We start from the raw sequence: 25,568 nt of genomic DNA, 5'->3' as shown, positions 1-25,568 counted from the left end.
TTTTTCAGACGAAAATTGATGATTTTAGAAGTTTGACTTTAAATTGACCTTTGACCTTTTGACCTCAAAAATAGTTAGTCTTCCAATTCAGCGAGGCGCTATGTAATTGCTGTTTCATTGTGAAGTCAATAGGATGAAAATTTATGATTTTTCAGATGAAAATGGACGATTTTTCAGATTAAAATTTATGATTTTAGAAGTTTGACCTTGACATGACCTTTGACCTTTTGACATCAAAATACTTGCTTTCCCAATTCAGTAATGTAATATGCAATTATTATTCAAATGTGATGTCAATCGGCCGGAAAAGGATGATTTTTCAGACGAAAATTGATGATTTTAGAAGTTTGATCTTGACATGACCTTTGACCTTTTGACCTTAAAAATACTTGCTTTCTCAATTCATTAATGACTGACTGAAATGAAACTGACTTATGCCAAGTAATACACAAGAGTTGCAACAAAAACCTACTGAACATTTAGCAAAATCGAGATCAGGCTTCAACGCAGAAAATCATTGATTTGATTCCTTCATTGCTTCAAGCATCGTAAGGTAAAGTACCAAAGGACCAGATACTAATATGTAATCAATCTGATTGTGTTTATATTAAAATATAGTTTCTTTACAACTATGGGTGTTCACTTTATTCTAGTCGCTGGTCGTCCCAGTTGCCTGGCATGAACCTGACATGTCGTTTCAATTATGATCACAGGATTTACCGAGGTCAGTTGAGTTGGCAGTTCTGGGTAGGGTCACGTTTGATCTCCACTACCTTCCCCGTTGAGCCAACCACGATCTATGCTGATTAACCACCATGGCGCCATACCAATCGGGCTGAGGAATATGACTGGTGTTGGCCAGGGGTGAACACAAGATTGCCTTGACCAATTACCCTCTAAGCGGGTGTTAATTGACTACCTCAAGAAAATGATAACTACCAGAATTCACCCCGAGACCAGGTATATTTATTAACGAAAGCAAATGGGTTGTGGGGGAAGGAAACAAGAAACAATCACAATGATAACAACAAAGAGCAATCAAAGACTGAAGACCCTCGCCAGGACGTACTTTCAGTGTTTTTAAGGTTTTTGTGTTAAAACAAATATGGTGGCCGAACCACGTGACCGAAAATGTCATTGTTTTTTTTGTCCTTCACCAATTTATCCCTCGATGATGCTCAAGAAATTTCATCTTAATTGGATGAAGTTTTGTACTTCTCGAGTTATGACGTCATAATGGAGGCACCTATGACATCATCATTAACATATGTTATTCCACACGGAGAATTCTTTACAATGAGCCATGTCTCAATTTTTTCTATGCAGCGCTTTCGGAGATATGGAGGTGCAATTTTTTTCGGTTTTTCCAAGATGGCGGCCGAACCATGTGACCGATGACATCATTTGCGGAGCACAACGTAGCCATTTGGCAGGTCAACACCACGGCAGGTCAAATGTTCCGGAGCCAGAGAGAAAGAGATGCGGCTCATTTGCGGAACGCAACATAGCTGTTTGGCAGTTCGACTCCACGGCAGGACAAACATTCCGGTGCCAGAGAGAGAGAGAGAGCCGCTGCTCATTTGCGTAGCATAACGTATCCGTTTGGCAGTTCACCACCACAGCAGGGCAAAGTTCTGTGGCCAGAGATAAGGCAAATCTCCTCTCAGCCGATTTTGGGAAACTCTTCCAGCCCATTCCAGGAAGCTGCGCTTCTTTCTCCATGCTTACATGCCTTCCATTACCTCACATGGGTGCCTCTTTCATGAGCCCCACACCGCAATGCTCTCACTGGCCATTGGTTGTTAATTGGCATGGGACATGGTGGGTGGGGTGACTCAGTACAACGGCATGGGTTGTGGGGGATCACGGGCTCTTTTAGCTCTTTGAGCATCACGGGCTCAAATGGCATTCACCTAGAACAGTTAAATATCGTGTTGCATTACGAGGCAAGAGCCCCACAAATAAGAGAGGTTGGTGGAGCTCGGCCCTCTGTTTTTGGAAGGACAGGACTCCAAGGGAGCCAGACACGAGTCTCTCTCTCTCTCCCCCCTCTTGTTTCCACAAAGGAACCAACCATTGTCGCTCCATTCTCCTTGCACGAACTACTATGACCTCACGCAACCATCGTATCTTTGTCTTGGCCTTTCCCCCTAACCAAGAGGGTGGAGGCTGACGAGCCTGTGAAATTTATGAGAGATGCATGAGTCATTGAGCCCTAGGGAAGTCCTTGGCTGTCACCCTTTGTGTTGGTAAAAAAGAAGAATGGATCCATGTAGTTTGTGTGGACTATTGCCAACTGAACAACGTGACACTCAAAGACTCCTATTCCTTGCCCCGGATTGAAGATACCCTCGACACTGTTTCCGGCCCTAATTTGTTTTCCACACTGGATCAAAAAAGTGGGTATTGTCAAATGGAGGTGGATATGTCAGGAAAGGAGAAAATGGCATTTTCAACAGGTAAGTGACTGTATCAGTTCACTGCAATATAATTTGGGTTGTGCAATGTTCCTGCTATGTTCGAGAGACTGATGGAGAGAGTTTGAGAGACCTGGTCTACCTAGAGGATGTCTTGGTGCACGCCAAGACATTTGACCAAGCTGTCACCAATTTGAAACAGGTATTTGGGTGCCTGAGGACAGCGGGGTTAAAATTGAACAGAGAACAATTAACAGAAAACTCTCCAAAAGTCCTTGGAGCATGATTGGCAAAGCCAACCTTGCCACTAACCACAAAGGAGGAATTTAAGACATTGGACTGGAGCACAGCCGAGCAGGATGATCCTGTGCTGTGATTAGCTGAGGATGGGTACGAGACTCACCGGGTCAGTGGTTGCACCATATATATGGTCCATGAGTGAAGGCCCATTGAGCACAGTGGCAAGCATTGGCGATGCATCAGAACATCCTGCAGATAAAGTTGGTTGAGGTTCCTTCCGAGAACACTTATTGGTTGGTAATACTCCTTGATGTGTACAAGAATATCGTACTATAGCAAATGCATGGCACCCATACCGATGGACATTTAGGCAGGACAAAAACACCAGCCAAAGTCCGGAGGCAGTTTGTTTGGTTGAATTTGGGCTGAGACATCCAAAATTGGTGCGCAGAGTATGACACTTGCACCACCAAGAAGGGACCAGCAATTAGGATGAGACCACCTCATGCACTCCATGCTCCTTATGTATGGGAGGGAAATACGGTCCTCAATGGATTTATTATGTGGCAGACCACAAGAAGTAGAGGAGGAAGGATCCATGGAAGGATACCTACGTCACCTGTAAGACAGTGTGGAGATGGTCCATGCATTCATGTGGCACCAACTCCATCTGACAGACAAGTTAATTAAGTGCAGGTACAATGCATGGGCCTGGGTGAGTGAGTCTACTCCAGGGAACCAGATCTGGTTCCTTAACCTCCAGACAAGAAAGGGCCGGTGTCCCAAGCTCACATCACTTTAGTAGGGTCTGGGTGTTGAGCTAGCACAAATATGCAATGTGGTATACAAGATCCAGATGGGATCGAATGCTAAATCGTGTATGAGAAGGCCCGGGTACCCGGGAAAGACCCAAAGTGTGAAATGCTAGCAAGGGCTCCCCAGGAATCAAATCAGGGTGTGTTGACACTTGGAACTCAGGAGCTCGGTGGTACTGCATTGTGGAACAGGCAGAAATCCTGCAGAGGATACCACACTGCCCAGCCACAAGATTGTGTGGCAGCACAAGGTGTAAATTTGAAGATGATCATCGAAATCATAGCGAGCACCAACACCCCCCCCCCTTCCCACGCCGCCTTCCCCCAAGCCCTCTCCCTCCCACACATTCCCGATGTCCCTCACAAATGTTGTGTTTATGTGCTTCCCCTTCTCTCCCCATCTTGTCTACCGCTCCCCTTTTTATACACTTTGTTTGTTTGTCTGTTTGATTTGTTTGTGTGATAAATGTTAGCTCTTTCACGAGCCTCGATGATGTATACAAAAAAAAAATAAAAAAAATAAAAAAAATTGGAATGGCAGGCAAATTGGTTTATATAACTACCTTTAACAACAATGGGACAAAATTATTCAGAAATGGTAGGTTAGAGATACTCCTCTGTTACGTGCTCCTCCCCGACCCCCTGGTAACGATGTACCTCCAAGCCCTGAGAGGAGCCACGGCAGAAAAATATGTTATTCTGTGTCAGGAATCAATAGTGAAACCACACCAATGATTATCAACAAACAAATATTGTATTAAAAATCACACAAGAATAATGGTACAACAAATAGCAATCAAAAGTACACTCAATACATCTTATGATGGTACCATCAACTAGCATAGGATAACTCACGGTGTTCCCAGTGAGTGGAAAAACCTTCCCCAATGTCTCTATATTCCCGTCCTCAAGACGAAGTTGACTCGCTCCAGCGATCGCTAGAACAATGTCCAATCGAGACCAGAATCCCGTGCGGATGGCAAGGGCAGTCGCACCGCCGAAGCAGCTCTCAGGCGTAGGCGGCCGAAGCGATGCAAAAAGGTCACGTGGTCCAAAACAAAAGGCAAACTCGCGGCGGAATGGGAAATCCCAAAGGCGCCCTCCAGGTATGAACATTCACTGTTCAGTAGGCAAACCGCAACTTAATCTCCAAACTCAGCGTTGCACACACACACCCCCGACAGACGATAGGATGGTGAAAAACTGAGGCGTAGCCAAGACCTTTTGATGAAGAAAGCGCGAGTGTCAAAATGGCCGACGGCTCTTACTTGAGTCGACACGACCCGGCGAGGATTCTTCGGAATCGCAACGCCCAAACCTGACCACGTAGGTTTTTCAATCCCCCTGCGATAACACCTATCGCAGGAACTCCTTTCAAGGAAACTCAAAGTTCACTCGCGACTTTCGTTCGACAACGCTCGCTACGGAGCTGGAAGCTACCCGCTTCTTGACCGACTTCACTCGCCACGCCCTCGCCTTCTTCCTCTTATTCTACGTCTTCCGGCTCCCGATCCGGCTTCCTGTCTCTTTTTAACATTAACACTTTTATCCTTTGCAAGCAGTTCATGAACAATAAACCTTTTGAAGACCATAATAGTACATAGAATCAGAAATATTTCTAGGGGATGAAAACTCCAACAACGGAAGTGACGAATCCATAACACCTCCTTCACACCATCAATGTCGTGCCCACCAGTAAGTAGGAAGACTTTTGACATATGTGAGCCACCCATGATGTGCATATATGGCCCATGTTCAATGGTTAAAAATAATGGGGGATATAACTGTTTACGTATGTGTATAATGAGAGCGTGAGTAGAAAAAGTTCTCGACTTGCAGAATAGAGAAACATTGCATATGTGCGGGATTACAACAGGTGGGAGTTTGTACATGTAATTTGGAGCTGACCCCAACATTGTCCGCCCAGGTCTGGAATGAATCTCAGAGAAAGTAAAGAGGGCAATGTTATGGGAATGTGATGAAGGTAATATGGCCAAGTTATGCCATTAGTACATGTTTAGTGTAAGTGTACGGTATCGGTGTTGAACACTATGTTAAGATATGATAACCGTGACCCTTCCCTTCCGTTTGTGTCTAAACCTCCCTAGTTCCTCCTTTAAAACCCCTACACCAATTCTTTGTAATCTGTCTACGTATTTTCATTACAACAAAATGCAAGCTAAACACTTCCAAAGACTACCTCGATATACCTCACGAACGTGCGCTGCGGTAATGAGCTGCTTCGAGCTGCCGACAGTAGTGGGTATGTCGTGGGTTTGAGTGGCCTGTGTGGAGAGCCAATGAGTGCGTGGTCGCAGGGTTGAATATAACGGAGGGGCACTGAGGACGCCGAGGAGCCGGACACGGGTGCTCTGAGAACGGGCTACCCTGCCAGGACGTGGTCCCAGAAGGATCTCTCTCACTCTCGTTCCCACCAAGGAACCAACCATTGTTACTTCTGTCTCCCTGCACGGACTCCTGTGACCTCACGCAATTGTCATCGCGTGAGGAGAAGGTTCTTTCTCTGTCCTGTCCCTTTCCCCTGCCTTACTCTTCATTGTGTGACTGGTTAAGGTAGCATGCTAAGCCACCAATGTATTATGAGTGTGTGAGTTTCATAATTACAAAGTGTACAAAAGAATAATCGTGATACTGTAGCGGCTGCTGCTGGGTGTTCACAATCGCCTTGCACCTATCAAGGACGCGGAGCGATCACCATGCCGGGCTCGTCCAGGACGCCCGGGCAGGCCCGCGCTCAACTTGCCAGGCCTCGGTCGGGACGCCCGGGCATGCCCGGGCATGCCCGGGCAGGCTCGCCCTCAACTTGCCAGGCCGCAGCCAGGACGCTGGGCCACGCCCCCTGGCGCCGGGCCTGGGCAAACCCCCTGGGTTAATAGATATATATTGCTGACCGATAAACGGGTTTTGAGAGTGCCTGAGTGTTTGATTTCAATAAAGCAACTCAGATGAATTCCAGCTTTTTGTCGCGTCCATTCTTCTGATCGACGTGGGAGCCCCAGCTCCTTCATTGGTGACCTATCGACATGGACACGGCAGTCGCCCTTAAACTGCCTACCTTCTGGGAGGCTCACGCGGCGGTTTGGTTCGCACAGGCGGAGTCCCTGTTCGCCCTGCGAGGCATCACGGCCGACGACACCCGCTTCCACCATGTGGTAGCTGCGCTCGGGTCGGCTACCGCGGCCCGCGCCCTGAGCCTCCTCGAAAGCCCGCCAGCCGCTGACAAATACGGCGCGATTAAGAAGCTTCTCCTCGATGCTTTCGCCCTCCCATCGGCGGAACGCGCACGGCGCCTGCTCGAACTGCCTGAGCTCGGCGACACGCGCCCTTCCGAGCGAATGGACTACATGCTTTCACTGCTCGGCGAGCACTCTCCGGCATTCCTGTTCCGGGAGCTGTTCCTCCGTCAGTTGCCTAACCCGGTACGCCTCGCCCTGGCAAGCACGACGATCACAGATCCCCGGGCCCTTGCCAGAGAAGCCGACAAGATCTCCTCTGCAGGACGGCGCATCGCAGCGGCGACATGGGACCCACCGCCGTCCGACGCAACAACCATGGCGCCCGAGCACCCGGCACGGTCGACGGCCGAACTGTCGACGCAATTGGCGGCCGCTCTACCGTGCCGACCACCTCCAGCACGACGACCGAGGCCTCCACCCGACCAAGCGTGGTGTTACTATCATGCCAGATTCGGACAAAAGGCCCGGACATGCCGACCCCCGTGCACCTTCGGCAGGCCGGGAAACGGCCGGGCCGGCGTTCATTACCAGCCATGAGCGCCGGCCACACGGGCAACTTACTGTTCATCACGGATAAAGCGTCCGGACGGCGCTTCCTGTGCGACACCGGCGCCCAACTGAGCGTCATACCCGCCTCTGACCAGGACAGGCAATCCGCGGTTTGCGGCCCCTCCTTGGTTGCGGCCAACGGATCGACTATCCGCACCTTCGGCCCGCGCAACGTCACCCTCTGCTTCGGCGGCCAACGCTTTGCTTGGACGTTTGTAACCGCCAACGTGCCCATGGCTCTGCTAGGCGCCGACTTCCTCTGCGCACACGGACTGCTGGTGGACGTCCAACGGCGTCGTTTAATCAACGCTGAAACCTTCAGCTCCCTGGTATGCACATTGAGCAGCTCCGCGCCGACCGAGCTGGCATGCACCGTCCCGGCGGCGAACGAGTTTGCTCGCCTGCTCACGGAGTTCCCGGCCCTCACGCGGCTGACGTTTTCGGCCGTCGCAGTACGGCATGGGATCGAGCACCACATACCAACCATGGGCCCGCCGGTCTACGCCAGGGCCCGCCGCCTCGACCCAGCCAAGCTCGCCGTAGCGAAGGCCGAATTCGACGCGTTGGAGCACCTCGGCATCGTGCGGCGCTCCGATAGCGCGTGGGCCTCGCCACTGCACATCGTGCCAAAGCCGGGGGGTGGATGGCGCCCGTGTGGCGACTACCGCCGTCTCAATGACGCTACCACCCCCGACAGGTACCCGATCCCGCATATCCAAGACTTCTCCGCCCGTCTGGCGGGACGGGTCATTTTTTCGAAAATTGATCTCATACGGGGATATCACCAGGTACCTGTCAGGGCGGCCGACGTCCCTAAAACGGCAGTCATCACGCCGTTCGGCTTATTCGAATTCTTGCGGATGCCGTTTGGTCTCAAGAACGCGGCTCAGGCGTTCCAGCGCTTGATGGACGGCGTGCTGCGTGACCTGCCGTTCCTTTTCGTTTACTTGGACGACATCCTCGTCGCCAGCACGTCCCGGGCCGAGCACCTCCTCCACCTCCGAACACTGTTCGGGCGCCTCAGCGAGCACGGCCTCATCGTCAACCCGGCCAAATGCCACTTCGGCACGACGGCCGTTGATTTTTTGGGCCACCACATCACCAAGAACGGGGCCGTGCCGCTGCCAACCAAGGTCGAGGCCATCACCACGTTCCCGCGTCCCCGCACCATAAAGGCCCTGCAGGAATTCCTGGGAATGGTGAATTTTTATCACCGCTTCGTGCCCCGCGCTGCTCAACTCATGCGGCCCCTCTACGAAGCCCTCCGGGGCGAGCCGGCCAAGCACGACATCGCCTGGTCCGCAGCAATGGATGCGGCCTTCCAACGCTCAAAGCGGGCCCTCGCCGACGCAACACTGCTCGCTCACCCGGTGCTCAACGCTCCCATCGCCCTCACCACGGATGCCTCCGACTACGCGGTGGGCGCCGTACATGAGCAATGGGTGAACGGGGTTTGGCAGCCACTCGCTTTTTTCAGCCGGCAGCTCCGGCCGAACGAGCTCAAATACAGCACGTTTGACCGGGAGCTCCTCGGTCTACACCTGGCCGTCCGCCATTTCCGCCACCTCCTGGAGGGCCGACCTTTCACGGCGTTCGTAGACCACAAGCCGTTGGTTTACGCCATGGCCAAGGTCACGGAGCCATGGTCGGCCCGCCAACAGCGCCACCTCTCCGCCGTGTCGGAGTTTACCACGGACATCCGGCACGTCGCCGGCAAAAACAACGCCGTGGCCGACTGTCTTTCCCGGGCCAGCGCGAACGCGGTCCACCTGGGCGTGGATTTTGCGCTTATGGCGGCGGACCAAACCACCGACACCACGGTGCAAGCCCTCCGGGCGGCGGACACGGGCCTCCGCCTGGCCGACATCCCCTGCGCGGACACTGTCCTGCTCTGCGACGTCTCCCAAGGCCAGCCTCGCCCCATCGTGCCCGTCACCTGGCAACGCCGCATCTTCGCCTCCCTCCACGGCCTTTCCCACCCGGGCCGGAAAGCTTCCCAGAAGCTGGTGTCGGCGCGTTTCGTCTGGCACGGCCTTCGTCGGGACGTCCGCGATTGGACCAGCACCTGCACGGCCTGCCAACGGGCCAAGGTCCACCGACACACCCAGGCCCCGCTGGCACCTTTCACCGTGCCCGAACGACGTTTCGACCACGTCAACGTGGATCTGGTGGGCCCCCTCCCCCCGTCACGGGGGTTCACACACCTGCTCACCATGGTGGACAGGACCACCAGGTGGCCGGAGGCCGTTCCCCTCGTCTCCACCACCACCGCCGACGTGGCGCAGGCTTTCATCGCCACCTGGGTCGCCCGCTTCGGCGCACCGGCGGACATCTCGTCAGACCGCGGACCACAGTTCACCTCCGAGCTGTGGGGCGCGGTCGCCCGCAACCTGGGGGTCAAGCTCCACCGTACTACGGCCTACCACCCCCAAGCAAACGGGTTGTGCGAGCGATTCCACCGCTCCATGAAGGCCGCGCTCATGGCCGGCCTTCAAGACGGCGGTTGGGCCGACCGGCTGCCGTGGGTCCTTTTGGGCCTTCGCACGGCCCCCAAGGAGGACCTCCAGGCATCCACCGCCGAGCTTGTCTATGGCCAGGTGCTACGCGTCCCGGGCGAATTCGTGCCCGACGCTACCAGTCCCTGGTCCGCAGCTCACCAGCGCTCGGACCTCCAGGAGGCCGCCCGACGGTTTGCCCCCGTGCCAACATCCCACCACGGTGACCCCCAGTCCTACGTCCCCCCAGCACTCCGCACAGCGGAGTATGTTTTTGTGCGTCACGACGCACATCGGTGGCCACTCCAGCCGCCGTACGACGGGCCCTTCCGGGTGCTGCGACGGGACGACAAGTCGGTCGTCATCGACATCGGCGGCAGGTCGGACCGGATTGCAGTGGACCGCCTCAAGCCGGCGCACGTGGACGTCGACCACCCACCACGGGTGGCCCTTCCGCCGCGGCGAGGCCGCCCCCCGTCCACGGTGCCCCCCACTCGACCGCCCACCACCTCACCGGACCCCCTCCCACGACCCGCCAGGGGTCGCTTCGGCCGGGTCATCAGGACCCCCCTCAAATTGACCCTGCCGGTGCAAGTCGATTCTGGGGGGACGTGTGTAGCGGCTGCCGCTGGGTGTTCACAATCGCCTTGCACCTATCAAGGACGCGGAGCGATCACCATGCCGGGCTCGTCCAGGACGCCCGGGCAGGCCCGCGCTCAACTTGCCAGGCCTCGGTCGGGACGCCCGGGCATGCCCGGGCATGCCCGGGCAGGCTCGCCCTCAACTTGCCAGGCCGCAGCCAGGACGCTGAGCCACGCCCCCTGGCGCCGGGCCTGGGCAAACCCCCTGGGTTAATAGATATATATTGCTGACCGATAAACGGGTTTTGAGAGTGCCTGAGTGTTTGATTTCAATAAAGCAACTCAGATGAATTCCAGCTTTTTGTCGCGTCCATTCTTCTGATCGACGTGGGAGCCCCAGCTCCTTCAATACATGTTTTTCTCTCCTCTTGATAGGTCAAAAAACCACACATGTTCATCTTGGGTATATCACTGAGATCGATATCCCATCCCATCCAATCATATTAATACGAGTGACTAGCTGAAGCGACAGATTCTCCTTAGAGCTCCTTTATGTCGAAAACCTATGGATAGACCTTTCGCCGCCTTTCTTGGAGGAGGTCTTCTGGTCTTTATCGACTGGTGATCGTTCGGGTGAAAGATTTGACAAGGTACCCACCCCACAGCCCACCATTATAATATACTAGGGCATGCCCGTACTATATATATATCTAAAATTATATCCCCCCCCTCTATTTACATGAAATGGTTTGGTCCATTCGCAAAGCCAAAGCGAACGGCTTGCGAGTACGGTGACAATCCCCCCCCTCTATTTACATGAAATGGTTTGGTCCAAAGCGAACGGCTTGCGAGTACGGTGACAATCCCCCCCCTCTATTTACATGAAATGGTTTGGTCCAAAGCGAACGGCTTGCGGAGTTTGGTAAAGAAATCGCCATAGCATGCACAAACGCGCAGGAAAGCGAAAGAATCGCAAATTAGTTTTAATTAGTTTTAAAACATCGTTTAACGCCAACATAGCGGCAACATAGTTTGCCAACGTGAAATAAATGAATACGCTCTCAAATGTGCCGTCCGAGGCAGAGTCTGTTCGCCACGTTCGGCACACGTGATAGCTCGCTGCTCTCTGATTGGTTGAATCGTTTTTTGGACATAGCTCGGTAACTACTTCTCCGATTAATATGAAACCTTGAAAAGGCACATCCTCGGGTCCCCAGCAATATACCTGGCAAGTTTAAAGTATATCGGACCCGTGGTTGTCGAGAAACAGCGGTCACAGACATACAGACAAACAAACATACACACAGAGATTACTGGAATTATAGATAGATACCGTATCTGCTACCCAGGGACAAATATTTAATCAGCCTCCCTGTGCCCCTTCCCTGATTGCTCTCCCATTCCACCTCAACATCGCACACATTTTCCTCCTCCTCTTCCTCAACTCCCCAAATGCTGCCTTCTCTTCCTTTTTTCGTCATACTGTACATCCACTACACTTTTCCGACATAATACAAATCGACCATGAACAATTACGTCGCAGAGCTTTACATGACACACGAACAATGATTCATGAACTAGTCCGATAAGTTGCCCGATAAGAAAAAAGTCCGATAAAAAAAAGAAAAGTTGCTTTAGCTGCAAATTCCTGTTGTACCGAATTGAAAAGTTATAAAACGACTTCTCAGCACAGTGTTTTCCTTCCTTCACACTCTACGCCTGCTCTGTGCCCTTTTCAGGCTCCATTCCTTCCTGCCCAACCTTATCTTGCTCGGGCAGCCGTGCTGCGATTGTAACCTAGAACTGCCAAGCAATATTCACAGGGGTCTCCAAGTCTCCAACGGTATAAGGTATGAATGACACAATGTAGACCTGATATCTTTTTTGTCCAAATCTTTTTCTATCATCACTTTTCACTGGAAATTTTATGTTCCAAATGATTATTTTTTTTGATGTACCGTACTGTTTAGAGAGAGTTGGTGCTGCCGAAGCAGTTTTTTCGCAAGGGCTAGGGTTAGCACGTACCCTTTTTAAGTACTTGGTATGACTCGGCTCGGGCTTGACCTACCGCCCTCCCAGACTCAGAGGGGACCATTACACCACCTGATATGGTTATATATGTTTGTCATATGTATATATACATGACTGTGCAAAAGTTTGGGTTTTTCTAATGATATTGATACTTTAGAGTAAAGTCATCAAATCAGTGATACCAGTCATGATGTGTCTATTATTGTAAATTACCATTCTTTACAAATACGTGTGAAATAAACTCCTTAAGTAAATAACAAGAACAGTGTCATTTTATGGTATCAGGCAATACTTTGTGAGTGCACTCCTTGCCTTCATGAGTGGCATCGCTCTTTACCCGTGCTTCCTCAATAGGAGTGCAGCACTCTTACAGGAATATTGTGCCAAATATCCAGTCGTACATTCCACAGTTTTGTAAGATTAGTTGGTTTTTCCTCTTTTTCTCTGTTTCCAGGTAATCCCATATGGACCCATGTTTGAACTCTGGGGTGGTCATTCTTAAATTTGGAGGCTTCATAAACTAGCTGTAACCTTGTTTTTCAAATACTGTTTTCGGAAATAGAAAGTGTGTTTTGGATCATTATCTTGTTGGAAAATGAATCTTCATCCATTCAAACGATTTCCACTCGGAACTGCCGGGTGCTGCAGTATCTGCTTGTACTTCTCTTTTGTTAGCGTCCCATGGATTTTAACAGGTTTTCTGAGATACCAAATGCTGATATACATCCCCAGACAGTCACAGAGCCACCCCGTTGTTTAACAGTGGACTGCAGACATTACGTGTCGTCTTGCACGTAATGTAATCTTGCACGTAATGCACGTAATTGCACGCACGAGTAATACTCCCACCAGGGAGTAATGCATTCGATCGTGTCCGTCAATTGTGTGTGTTCGTGTGTTTGTGAGCAAGATATCTGGAAAAGTTCTGAATGGATTTGGATGAAAGTTGGTGGGATGATTGCCCATGGGATAATGAAAAATTGATTCGTTTTTGGTCAAGCTCAGGATATTATTCCCGATCCAGGAATTTTTTGGGGGAATTTTTTTGGGAATTTTTACTCCCGTTAGGGAGTAATGCATTCGATCATGTCCATCCGTGTGTGTGTGTGTTCGTGTGTTTGTGAGCAAGATATCTGGAAAAGTTCTGAACGGATTTGGATGAAAGTTGGTGGGATGATTGCCCTTGGGATAAGGAAGAATTGATTAGTTTTTGGTGAAGCTCAGGATATTATTCCGGATCCAGGAATTGTTTGAAGGATTTTTTACCATTGGAAGATAGGGCTCATTTTTTTAAACATTATCTTCTATATATTCTATATTTAACATTGTGATATGAAAATAGTTTTCATATTTGTTGTAAATGTAGTTTAAACTCGGGGGTTATGTGTTAGAGCGGTGTATTTTTTAGCAGCGCCGTCTTCAATGTTCATTTTTTTTTTCTTTCTAATAAAGACATTCTGTCATTTTAGAACCACCAAAGTGTGCATTAGGTTTCCCCGTTTCATAAAATGTATCGTTTGATACACATAATAATGCTTTCAAACTGTTTTTGTTTTGTTGTTGTTTTTGTTACCTCAGAAGATATATCAACTTTTACCTCAGCGAATGTCAATCGCGGTGTCAGTATTTGATGAACTTATAAAGACGTAGGTGACTTACAAGTGTGACCAGCATGTGCACGGGATTCTTCCCAGAAGAATGAGTGGTCGCATGAGCTTGTACGACTTAAAATGAGCGAGTTTTGTTTTGACGTTTGGGCCAGTTTTACATGTTGTATCCCTAAGGAATGAAACGAACGTTTTTCCTGGCTTACAATTGTATTTGAAATCACACATGCCTCAAAATACACTCACTTATATAGAATTGAACGCTGAATCCGAAAATGTAAGTGAAATTGCCTTGTTTTTTAAAAAACATTATCTTCTATATATTCTATACCGGTATATATATATCTGAGCAGTGTCTGTCTTGTGTTGTCACTGAACTACTCCCTGAAACTTTTGTGAAATCGTACTATTCCAACTTGACCCACGGCGGGAGTATGCGCTCTACTGAGTGGCGTTCTAGTTTTTTCTGTTTTACTGCATTAAAGCTTTTATTCTTATTCTTAAATGATGTTTTTCTCCTCTAATTCCGAGATATATCAAAATTAATTCTCTGACAGTTAGGGCGTACTTTATTTTTCATTTATTGTTTTGGGGAGAGGGGATGTTAAACAAAATGTATTATTCCAACTTGACCCACGGCGGGAGTATGCGCTCTGCTGAGTGGCGTTCTAGTTAGATATGTATCTATAATGTATATAAGTAACACCATTTGTGTTTCTCCTTCCTTCAGAGAACTTTGAAGACTACACAGAGCCATGCAGGTAACCACTATAAATGAGACATCATTCTGTGTCTTACATCACTTCTTTTTATATTCTACTGTTGTTACAGTGCCTATAGAAAGTCTACACCCCCTTTCAAAATTTTCACATTTTGTTACCTTATAACCTGGAATTAAAATGCATTAAATCAGACTTTTTCCACCTTTATTTACACATCATAACCCACAACTTCCAAGTGAAAAACAAATTCTACAAATTTCAGAAAGTTAATTAAAAATACAAAGCTGGAACATGTTGGTTGTCGAGCCTTGTGTGTACTTCAGTTTAACGTTCCCTTCACTTAATCCCTCGCTATCAATTACAAGCAACATCCTCCATGTGGTACACAATCAAACAGACAATCCTTAAACCGACGTGTCCCTGCTTACTGCTTATAACATCGAGATTGGCTACCTACTCCCACACAGACCATACTACTCTATACAGTTCTATCTGTTCAAAGATAATCTCTAACCACCCTCCACTCCCCGCCCCCGCTCCCATAAATGTAACAATATCTTCCTTCCAATATATATATATATATATATTTCAAATAACGATTAAGTGTTCAGTGAAGCAATATGTATTATTTCAACCAAACATGATTTTCTGCGTCTGTGGCCCTTTAAGGCAAATCTTTGACCGAGAGAGTAGTTAACGCCAGGAATGGCCGGCCTGGAAAGGAAGTGGCAAATGGTATAAGGGTTCAAACTGCGATTATATGGGTATCTAGAAGCATAGTGATAGCGCGTACATGGATATTGGCAGAAATCGGTGCGCATGATGGGTCCGAGGGCTTCCTGCATCAAACTTCCATGCATTTACTTTGTGAAAGCCGAATCAGTGGTGACTTGAATTGAAACTGCACCTTATAGAGAACCTGGAAATGAATGCTTACCACCTGACATGTTTTGTCTCTATTCACCCAACCCTTAGTCCGAGATCCATCAAGCCTTGGTAAATCAGCTCCATAGTCACCTTTCCGCTAACCAAGATCCTCTGAGCAATCACAGCCTGCAGACCAGTCCGGTCATGTCCAGGGCTACAATATCTCAAAATCATTACACGTTGCCTCGAGTCGTCCAGCCTCGAAAACTCCTGTCTCGGAAAGGACGGAGTATGCCCAATACCATGAGTAATAGCTGGGCGGAAATAGAAACAACGGCAGACGACTTGAGAGGAGGAAGAAAAGAAAATTGTCATATGAAAGCATTTGTAGAAAGCAGACAAAGTGAGATTGCTGCCGCGTCACTTCAATGTACCATGAGACGTTGCAAATTACCAACCCTGGTTTTACCTCCACCTCGTAAACCGTTCCGGCCACCTTGCGTGATGCTGCACGGTGTGCAGAGCGTTTCACAGAGAAGTCAATTCCATGCTCCCTCAAGTAAGTTGACAAAATCAATCTTTGGCTGTGAATCGCCATGCGATGCTAGACTCGCTGGTTCAGTTTGATCGGCTTTAAGGGGCGAGCAACAGGTATTGCTTGTAATCCATGCATTTTAATCTGAATTTCCTTTGCTGATGATATCTGAAGGCAGAAACAAGTGTCCAAGACTGCTGCTTAAAATGCTGAACTTGCAAACTTAGGGGTATTGGGGCAGAAAAACCTGCAAACTTAGGGGTATTGGGGCAGAAAATAATGTTGAATATAGAGTATGTGCATACCTACCTTTGAGATGTCTAGCCTGATTGCGAATCTAGACCCAGGTATAAACCTGGTGTTTCACATGCATCAATGTGGGCTCCATCTATGGGAAGGACATCAAGTTGGATGTTCCGCCCGCCAGTAGTGGTTGTTGAAGGACATTAAAGATCACATGGAGACTGTTGCCAAAATTTGTTGAATTTTCAGCAGGACCCTGAACAAATTTCAAATTCCTGTCTTGACTGATTGCTGCGAAGGCAACAGCAAACACCTGCCCAAGAACTGCTTTGGGAGTATGGACACTCTGTAAAGAGTAACATATATGGATGATGATGATGATGATGATGATGATGATGATGATGATGATGATGATTGGGCTACAGTCCCAACAAGGATCTATGGGTGCTTAATATGGCACAATTTTCAGTTTTGTACAGCCATTTGTTTGAGAGAAGATGCAAAATTGACACACAGACAATGAATCTTATTACATAGATGAATATAATAAGGAGCATTCTCTGTGTTGTAATCTATATCCATTATATACATATACGGTATTTATATATATATACAGACTTGGCATTTAATATGGAATATTTTTTTTGTGGGGGTGAACTTACTTTTCAAGATGACTTAGAACCAAAAGTTCATTGGAATTATGTTGAAATTATTCTAGATTTTGTTAATGTGACCTTTAAAAGAAACAAAAACCACATTTAACATTTCGAAGCAAATAAATTGATCCTTGAAAGTGATGTGAACTGATATCGAACTCAATTCACGGACAGTACTGTGTTAAACTTCTGTGCGTTTTCCAGAAGTATCTCTTTATTTTGCACATTAGCCAAAAAATTTTTTAACAAAAACAAAAGTTAAATTACGACTGGGATTACGGACAGTAAAATTACAGTTCAGTACTTCATGTAACCCCCACGAGCATTCAGGAGAGCACGTACACGTTAAGGCATGCTGTTCACGAGATTTGCCAAGGTTTGGACAGGAATCGCTTGCCATGCAGTGACAATAGCCTGCTGCAATTCACGCACAGAGGCAGGATGCTGGTCCAAGTTGCCGATTTGACGCGTTAATTCTGCCCACAAGTTCTCTATCGGATTCATATCCGGGGACATGGCAGGCCACTCCATATGCTCTACACCACGATCAGCAAGAAAGTGTTGGATCATGCGAGCATGATGAGGCCGTGCATTGTCATCTTGGAAGACAAAGTTTCCTCGAAAGGCTGCACGAACAAATGGAAGCAATGTTTCTTCCAGAATGGTCCTGTGCTTGAACTGGTTCAGGTTTCCATTCAGAACAACCAGGTCAGTTTTGCCCCCTGCATGAAAAGCAGCCCAAACGGTCACCCCACCACCTCCAGAAAATCTTGTTTAATTTTTTACTTAAATTCAAGATGGCGGCCAAACCACATAACTGATGACGGCATAGTTTGCAAATATTTTCCCCCATCGGAATTTAAATATGTGTTTCAAGTTTTGTATTGATCGGACAAGCGGTTTCGGAGAAGTGGATTTTTAAAGTTTTGTTTTTAAATGGAATATGACCGCCAAATTACGTGACCGATGACGTTTTTCTTTTTCCTCAAATTTTTATCCCCATGGCAAGTCGATAATATTTGCAAAATGTCGCGTTGATCCGTTCAGTGGTTCTGGAGAAGAAGGTGTTTAAAGTTTATGACGTCATAGGCAATGGCAGCCAACGTAATTAAAAATTGCAAAAAGAAGAATCACGATGCACTAAGTTCCATTGGTATCTATAATGAGTTGAAGTTTCGTAGAGCTCGGTCTAACGGTTTTCTTGGAATCCTCTCCACAAAAAAAAATATATATATATAACCACCTTTAGAGGCCGTTTTTCCCCGCAAAGCGGGGGTTGGCCTTTTTCGGGAACCGTGGTTGTTGTTGTTTTACGGTCCCCTTTTTGAAGCAATGTTTTACGGCCGGATGCCCTTCCTGACGCCAACCCTTTTTGCCGCCTTTAACGACAAACAGGGAATTACCAGTGAACTGGTACTCAATTAGCCGACCTCGGAAGGATGACAGGCTGAGTCAACCCCCCTGGCGTTAATTCAGCGATCGACCGGGATTCGAACCCAGGATCCTAGGATCCTAAGCCGGCACCCTACCCGCTAGCCCAACAAAATGTGTGAGAATAATAAATCCTTACAAGAACAATGGGCTTCCAGTGGCAATCTCACTGGACGACGAATACTATTAAAGGACACATTCTGCATGTTTATTTAATTTTGTTTCATATTGCTAAATAATGTAGTCAGCAGTATATTTATACATTATTTTGAATTGGTTTTCAATGGAAGATACAACTGCATCTGTTTTACATTACCACTGGAGAATGAACATGGCTAATGCACTACATGCTTCTCAGGTCCTCCCAAAATCGAGGTTGCGGAATCAAATGATTGCTCTGATGATTACGAGAACTTGCAGTAAGTATAAAGTTATCATCGTGTGTGCTGTGTCCTTCAAATGGACCAAACATTTTAAAATCCCAAGTCAGACTGGCATCCCATTGCACTTTACACATATGACATTTTCAATAAGTCTATCGAATTCAAACTGTACAGGCTATATTATATTAATCATAAAAGTAACACTAAAATTTTTCATTGCATTGACATATTGCGTCTTTCATGAAGAGTAGGCGAGTTATCACAGGCAACCTGAACAAATTCCAAATTCCTACCACCTTCAGAAGAACATCAAGCCTGGCCAGTCAGTTCGTGAAAGGCTTGGACAAAAAAAAAAACTTTCCCCGAACGACCACACAAGAAGGTAGAATAATCTGGATTCGGACCTGGACCAAAATTGAAACAATTAGTCCTTGTCACACACACAATCTATACACCAAGTTTCGTCCAAATATGTCCATAACTTTTTGAAATATCATACTATATATCGTTTTTGGCCCTATCACTCAATGGTGAAGAATCACTTACTAATATTAAAAATTTTGTATCCGTCTTCAGATACAAAATTGAACCGATTCCTCCTTGTCACATACCCAACGTGTCCACTAAGTTTTGTGTGAAACTGTTCACAATTTTGTAAAATATCGTGCTATATACAGATTTTTGCTCTATCCCTGAATGGCGAAGAATCACTTAAAAACCCTCTGATCCGGATCCAGATCCGGGTCTTCACCAAAATCTAATCATTTCACATACCCAACCTCTCCACCAAATTTCACCCAAATCCGTCCACAACTTTTTGAGATATTTTGTTCACAAACAACCAAAGAATAAATATGTCGTGCATAGCACGATACTTGCAAAATCCTTAAAATAAGTCGTTGACCTTTGGCCTATGTTGACCTCAAAATAATTGGTGGTTGAAATCAGTAATTTGATATGCAAATCCTCTTCAAATTTCAAGTCAATTGGATTAAAATTGAGGAATTTAGAATTTACACCTATTGTTGACCTTTTGGCCTATGTTGACCTCAAATATAATTGGAGGTTGAATTCAATTAACTGATCTGTAAATCCTCTTCAAATATCAAGTCAATCAGATGAAAATTGTGGATTCTAGAAATTTCACCTATTGTTGACCTTTTGGCCGATGTTAATCTCAAAAATAATTGGAGGTTGAATTCAATGACCTGATCTGTAAATCCTCTTCAAATATCAAGTCAATCGGATGAAAATTGAGGATTCTAGAAATTTCACCTATTGTTGACCTTTGACCTATGTTGAACTTTTGGCCGATGTTAATCTCAAAAATAATTGGAGGTTGAATTCAATGACCTGATATGTTAATCCTCTTCAAATTTCAAGTCAATAGAATGAAAATTGAGGATTTTAGAGACTTGGCAAAGATGTTGACCTTTGGCCTATGTTGACCTTTTGACCTCAAAATCAATAGGCTTCTTTCTTATGACCAACTCTACCATTTGGTGAAGTTTCGTAAAGATCGATTTAATATTGTGACCGACCTGTAGGCGATCGAAAGACAGACAGGACAGACAGACAGACAGACAGACGGAGAATAATGCACAAGACCAACCAATATACTTGAAAAACCTTTGATTTTCACGAGTAACAGACAGACAGACAGACAGACAGACAGACAGGGGTGAAAACATAACCTTCGGTGGTGGAGGAAATTATGAATTACTTGATTAATTCAATGATAATTTACCTAATTTTAGTAAGCTTTTATAGAAATGTGAATATATACTTAGTCAAGGGTGTCCTTCATTACCGAGTCCGGCCAAAAATTCTTCACCTCTTTCAACAACGTTTTGCCTCCATTTCAGGGTAGAAGAAGAAGACGACAACGACTACGATGATGTTGTGCCATGGGAATCAAAGCATGAAGAAGCAGCCAAGGGTGTTCCTTCATTACCGAGTGCGGCCAACAATTCTTCACCTCTTTCAACAACATTTTGCTTGCATTTCAGGAAAGAAGAAGAAGAAGAAGACGACGACGACTACGATGATGTTGTGCCATGGGAATCAAAGGATGAAGAAGAAGTAAAATGATTACTGAATGACAACAACCCACCACAAACAGACTTTTTCATCGATTCCTATTATATCCAAATAGACCAAAATTGTTGCTTATTTAAGATTCTTCTAAGAAAGAAAACGTTACTTATTGTTCCAATTGTAAGTTGATCAAAAATGCAAACTGTATGCAGGTACAGGTAAGTTTGAACCATGTTGCACATCACTTTTGTCAGTGTTAATAAGTTTTGTTCATAAGGGTAGAATAAATGAGTGTGGCGATTGCTGAAAACTGAATTTTACTGTCAGCAGATATATATATATATATAATATATATTTATTAGTAAAATATTTGGAAATCGGAAGTAGTTATTTTCTTCCAATTAGAAAATCCGGATGTTCTGCTCACGTGCCTCATTTGTTCCTCTTTTCTCCCGTACCCATATTTTCCTCCCTCTCCTCCCATTTACCCTACCTTACCTAACTTACTTGGAGATTGCTGTTTTTCACACTGATCTCTATACTGACTGGATAGGAAGGGAAGCTCATTTGTTGAAGCCATTCGTCCGCCATATTTGTTCTCCCATGAGTTCCCGCACGCTGGATCGCTACGATGCTTCGGCTTGCCGATGCAATGTGATTCCTCTTCTTCTTTGATCACGACCATCGTAGTTTTTACTACCGTAACCAGCACACGATGGCATATTCATAGATACTACTAGTACCTGACTGCAAAGCCGCAATGAGCCGGCGAAGCCAAAGCCTCTTGCCACTATTTTACCCATCACTATGGCATCAGTAGGTTTGGTAGTTGGTAGTAGGTAGGTGTCGTAGGTACTGTCGGGCAAAGGGGGGCATTAATCGCCAGGGGCCATTAGGCTCCACTACATTGTAAATCTTGAAGGTAAATATAATGCATTTAGAATGTAGTGGAGCCTAATGCCCCCTGGAGCTTAATGCCACCCTTTGCCCTACCTGGTAAGACTTGGTAAAAGAGAAGAGCAGACAGTCCTCCCCAATACCTACATACAATAAATGTCACAAGAAGCTTAAGGAAGTAACTATACGATGTGCTAGCTTAAGGCCTATTTTAAGAAATTTTAACTGGGCTTAACACACGTTTTCACAGTATGTGTGTAGTCTTCTAACTTCAGTCGCTGTCAGGGCTGGTTCTCTCCGGGCACTGCGGCTTCCTCCACCAGAAGAAGTTAGCTTGCAGTAAGATCAGTGCCGACAGGTCAGACGATAGCGCCGTTTCAACGGCAATATGTGACTGTCGTTAATCAAACCGAGCTTTCTTCTTTATGTAAACCGCTTAAACCGGTAGGTGCAGGACAACATCATAAATCAGACAAACCTACTGATGCCTCGGTCACAAATGGCCTGCGGCGTGTTGGCGGCGGCCGTAAGTCCCCAAAATTGCCATAACCGTGCGGTGGTCGCATGGTAGATACGGTAGCCGTGAGGCGATCTCAAGGTTTTTTGCTCGTCGCAGGGGCTTACGATTTTTTAAATTTGACATTAAACTTTTTTTTGGAAATCGCTAGGCCGTAGGCCGCAACCCCACCGCATGTAGTATCGCAAGGTCTTGCGGCCTCTGTGAGATGGCTGTACGATGTTCTAAATATCGTACGGCGGCCGTGCAGTGACTTTAGTGCTGCCATACGATGGCCTAACGACAACCGCAACAACCGTGCGTTCGCCTTGCGATTGCCTTGCGGTCACCGTGAGGGCACCTCGCGGTTCGCCTTGCGGTCTCCTCACGCATTTTGATTTCATGACTTTTACGATTGCCGTGCGGACCCCGTAACATTTGTGAACACTGTTGCCGCAGCCCGCAAAGCCGTACGATTTGTAAAAATCCCATCTACAAACCGCAGACGGCAGAACCGTGCGGCGGCAGCATCATATGTGACTAAGGCATGAGCATGGGAGGATGGGATTGATACCGGTAGGTGCAGGACAACATCATAAATCAGACAAATTTACTGAGCATGGGAGCATGGGAGCATGGGATTGACACCTAATTCGACTTTTTAGGTCTACCACGAAAGAAGAGAAAAATTTCGAAAATGCCCCAGAGTCGCGACTATTGTCGCGAAGGGTGCACTAACCGGAAGTTACGTAGTTCCGCGGGCACCTATTGAACTTTTTCGCAATTTTTTTATGCATACTTCCACATCTGCAAGATGGCGGCTTCCATGGAGCGATTTGGTGTGTCAAAGCTTCGAAATTCTTAAAGGATCCAGCAACATCTGGCTTTTCAACATAAGATTGTGAATCAAAAAAAGATGGGTGAAACAAACTCCTATTGAACTTTTTCGCAATTGTTTATGCATACTTCCGCATCCGCAAGATGGCGGCCTCCATGGTGTGATTTGGTGCGTCAAAGCATCGAAATTCTCAAAGGATCCAGCAACATCTGGCTTTTCAACATAATACGTACACGTTCATTCACAACACCGGCTTCGCCGGCTATAACAATGCTTTTTCTCAACCTGGTAATGGACTAGAATCAAGTGGGAAAAGAGAAAAATCAAATTTAAAGCTGGAATTGTCGTAGGAAATATGCACCTTGAAGCAAGTATTCATATTGACACAAACTGGAATTTCTGTGTTGTAGGAGAAGCAATATGGCAGATGGAGCACTTCTGGTGGCTTCATGAACGTTATGGGAATAGCAATATGGCGGATCGAGCACTTCTGTTGGCTTCAGGACCGTTATGGGAATAGCAATATGGTGGATGGAGCACTTCTGTTGGCTTAGGGACCATTATGGGAATAGCAATATGCCGAATGGAGCACTTCTGGTGGCTTCAGGACCGTTGTGGGAGAAGCAATATAGATGATGGAGCATTTCTGGTGGCTTCAGGACCACCAGGCCAATTAATGTTAGGCACTATATCCAGTTAGTATAGAGAGATCAGTAGTTTTTCCTGCCCTCTCCCTCCTCTTGGTTCATCCATATGGTTTTTATGTCCAACTGCTGCCACACTGTCATTTCATTGCCTTCACGTTCTTTCATGAGCCTAGATTTTGTCTCTAAACAAAATTCAGGCCTGTACTTAGGACATAGGACAATAAGAGAGGACATATGCAATAATTGTTGTCAAGGTGTCGATTGTGAGGTCTCGATTCTTGAGGCCCAAAAATATTTTTTACATGCATGCGACAAGAATGGGAAAGAGGGTCTATTTGAAAAGATTATAGTCATTGTGTTATCTGTACTGTCCACCCTTATTGGTGGTAATGTCTTCATCTTGTATACATGTTAGATTGACCGTTATTTATAAGCCGCATCTCTGCAAGCCTCGTCTTCCCGCAACCCCGTCCTCTTTATGATTATAAACCTGATCCCATACTCGACGACCCTTCTAATTCTCCACTAAGCTTATTGAGACGAGCTCCATCTGTGGAGCCTGTGGAACTGATTGCTCCATATGAGCAGGAGGAGGGAGGTGGGTCATGCTGCTGATGGTTCCGTACAAGGTGGTGCTCATGGGTCCTTCTCGTACGCTCGTTTCTTTATAAGAAAGACCTCTAATGATCACCAGTTAGTATGAGTGACAGAGAAGAGTTGAGAGGAGTTTCTGCAGAGTTGGTGCATTAGGAGAATGTTGGCAAGCTGTGAGGAAGCATACGCGGGTGCTTTATGCACTTGTTACAGAGAAGGAGCAGCAACAGAATGACTTTGAAAAAGGAAAAATGATGCACGGGCACCGGGCAACTTGTGTGTTTCCATCTGCCAGAATGCGGGCCTTCATGTGACGACGGCAAGCTGCATGTTCCCCTGCGAGCAGGCCAAATCCCATACCACCTTGTTGCTCACACCTTACCCATGCCTCCTTATTTTCATTACTTAACCAATTACTTGTGTCTGTATCTCATCTCATATGTGTCTCATATGTGTCTCATCAGGTTCCATCTGGAATTGTGCCCCATCTGGAATTGTGCTCCCAAATGGGATGCACGTTTGTTTAATTATTTATTATCATAGTGTGATTGCTCCTGTGCCTTTTTGTGATTTATTATTATTATTAAAATTATCGTGTCTAACTCCTTTGTGTGAAGATGCCTCTTTTCCCACCATTGGGACAATTAGGAACGAAGGAGCTACAAAGTTTGAGAAAATCTCCTGCACAAGGGAACATTAACCAATAATAATTTACATTAGACAAATAGAACAGCACTTGGTACAGAGCATACTGTTGTGGAACTAATTAATTTAGCCTTGAAGGACAGAGAGACTCAAAAGAATTAATGTCCAGACTTGTTCAGAAGACAATCGACTGATTTTTAATGAAACGTGGAGGACTTTGCTTATGTTACAAGGAAGATATACATCAAAGGAATACCGAAAGCCACTTGGCACGAATCCAAATCCAAAAAAGTACACACACACACACACACACAAGCACAACAATTCCTAAGCAAAATCCTAAAGCATTTGTGCAGCACAGCCTTTCTTATACTTGTGAAGAAAAAAGAGAATGAGGCTGGGCTGAGGGGAGGAGAGAGAGGAAGGGGGAGAAGCGAAGATTGGGGAATGGGAAAACTGATAAGAAGTTCCAAGAAACTTTGCAAATTAACAATGAAGGTAACGTTATTCGTGGTCTCTCAGCGCCACCTCTTAACTCTTGGATCCATCCAAGGTACTGCAAGTTCCTTCGTGAAACAAAGCTCA

At 46.5% G+C, this 25,568-nt stretch overlaps 2 protein-coding genes across 2 annotated transcripts in view; one reads left to right on the top strand and one right to left on the bottom strand.

Moving 5' to 3' along the window:
- Positions 1-25,568, bottom strand: part of MRPL49 (mitochondrial ribosomal protein L49) — a 195,079-nt gene that overhangs the window by 95,305 nt on the left and 74,206 nt on the right. The gene's annotated exons all lie outside the window — the stretch shown is intronic.
- Positions 10,893-24,940, top strand: LOC137435580 (uncharacterized). The gene is made up of 6 exons (XM_068129477.2): positions 10,893-11,004; positions 12,094-12,204; positions 14,723-14,753; positions 15,690-16,140; positions 18,805-18,865; positions 20,695-24,940. Exons 3-6 carry the CDS (start codon positions 14,748-14,750, stop codon positions 20,918-20,920), a joined length of 744 nt encoding a protein of 247 aa, XP_067985578.2. The 5' UTR covers positions 10,893-11,004; positions 12,094-12,204; positions 14,723-14,747; the 3' UTR covers positions 20,921-24,940.

The sequence above is a fragment of the Myxine glutinosa genome, chromosome 9 (genome assembly GCF_964187855.1).
Source record: "Myxine glutinosa chromosome 9, kmMyxGlut1.1, whole genome shotgun sequence".
NCBI classification, from domain to species: Eukaryota; Metazoa; Chordata; class Myxini; order Myxiniformes; family Myxinidae; genus Myxine; species Myxine glutinosa.
The sequence above is the reverse complement of the archived record's forward strand: the minus strand, read 5'-3'. Positions and strand labels throughout refer to the sequence as shown.

Bases quoted from the DNA above. Each gene is read 5' to 3' on its own strand.
- LOC137435580 (XM_068129477.2), top strand. The intron at 16,141-18,804 runs GTAAGTTGACAA...CATGCTTCTCAG, and splicing joins TCAATTCCATGCTCCCTCAA to GTCCTCCCAAAATCGAGGTT. The intron at 18,866-20,694 runs GTAAGTATAAAG...CCTCCATTTCAG, and splicing joins GATGATTACGAGAACTTGCA to GGTAGAAGAAGAAGACGACA.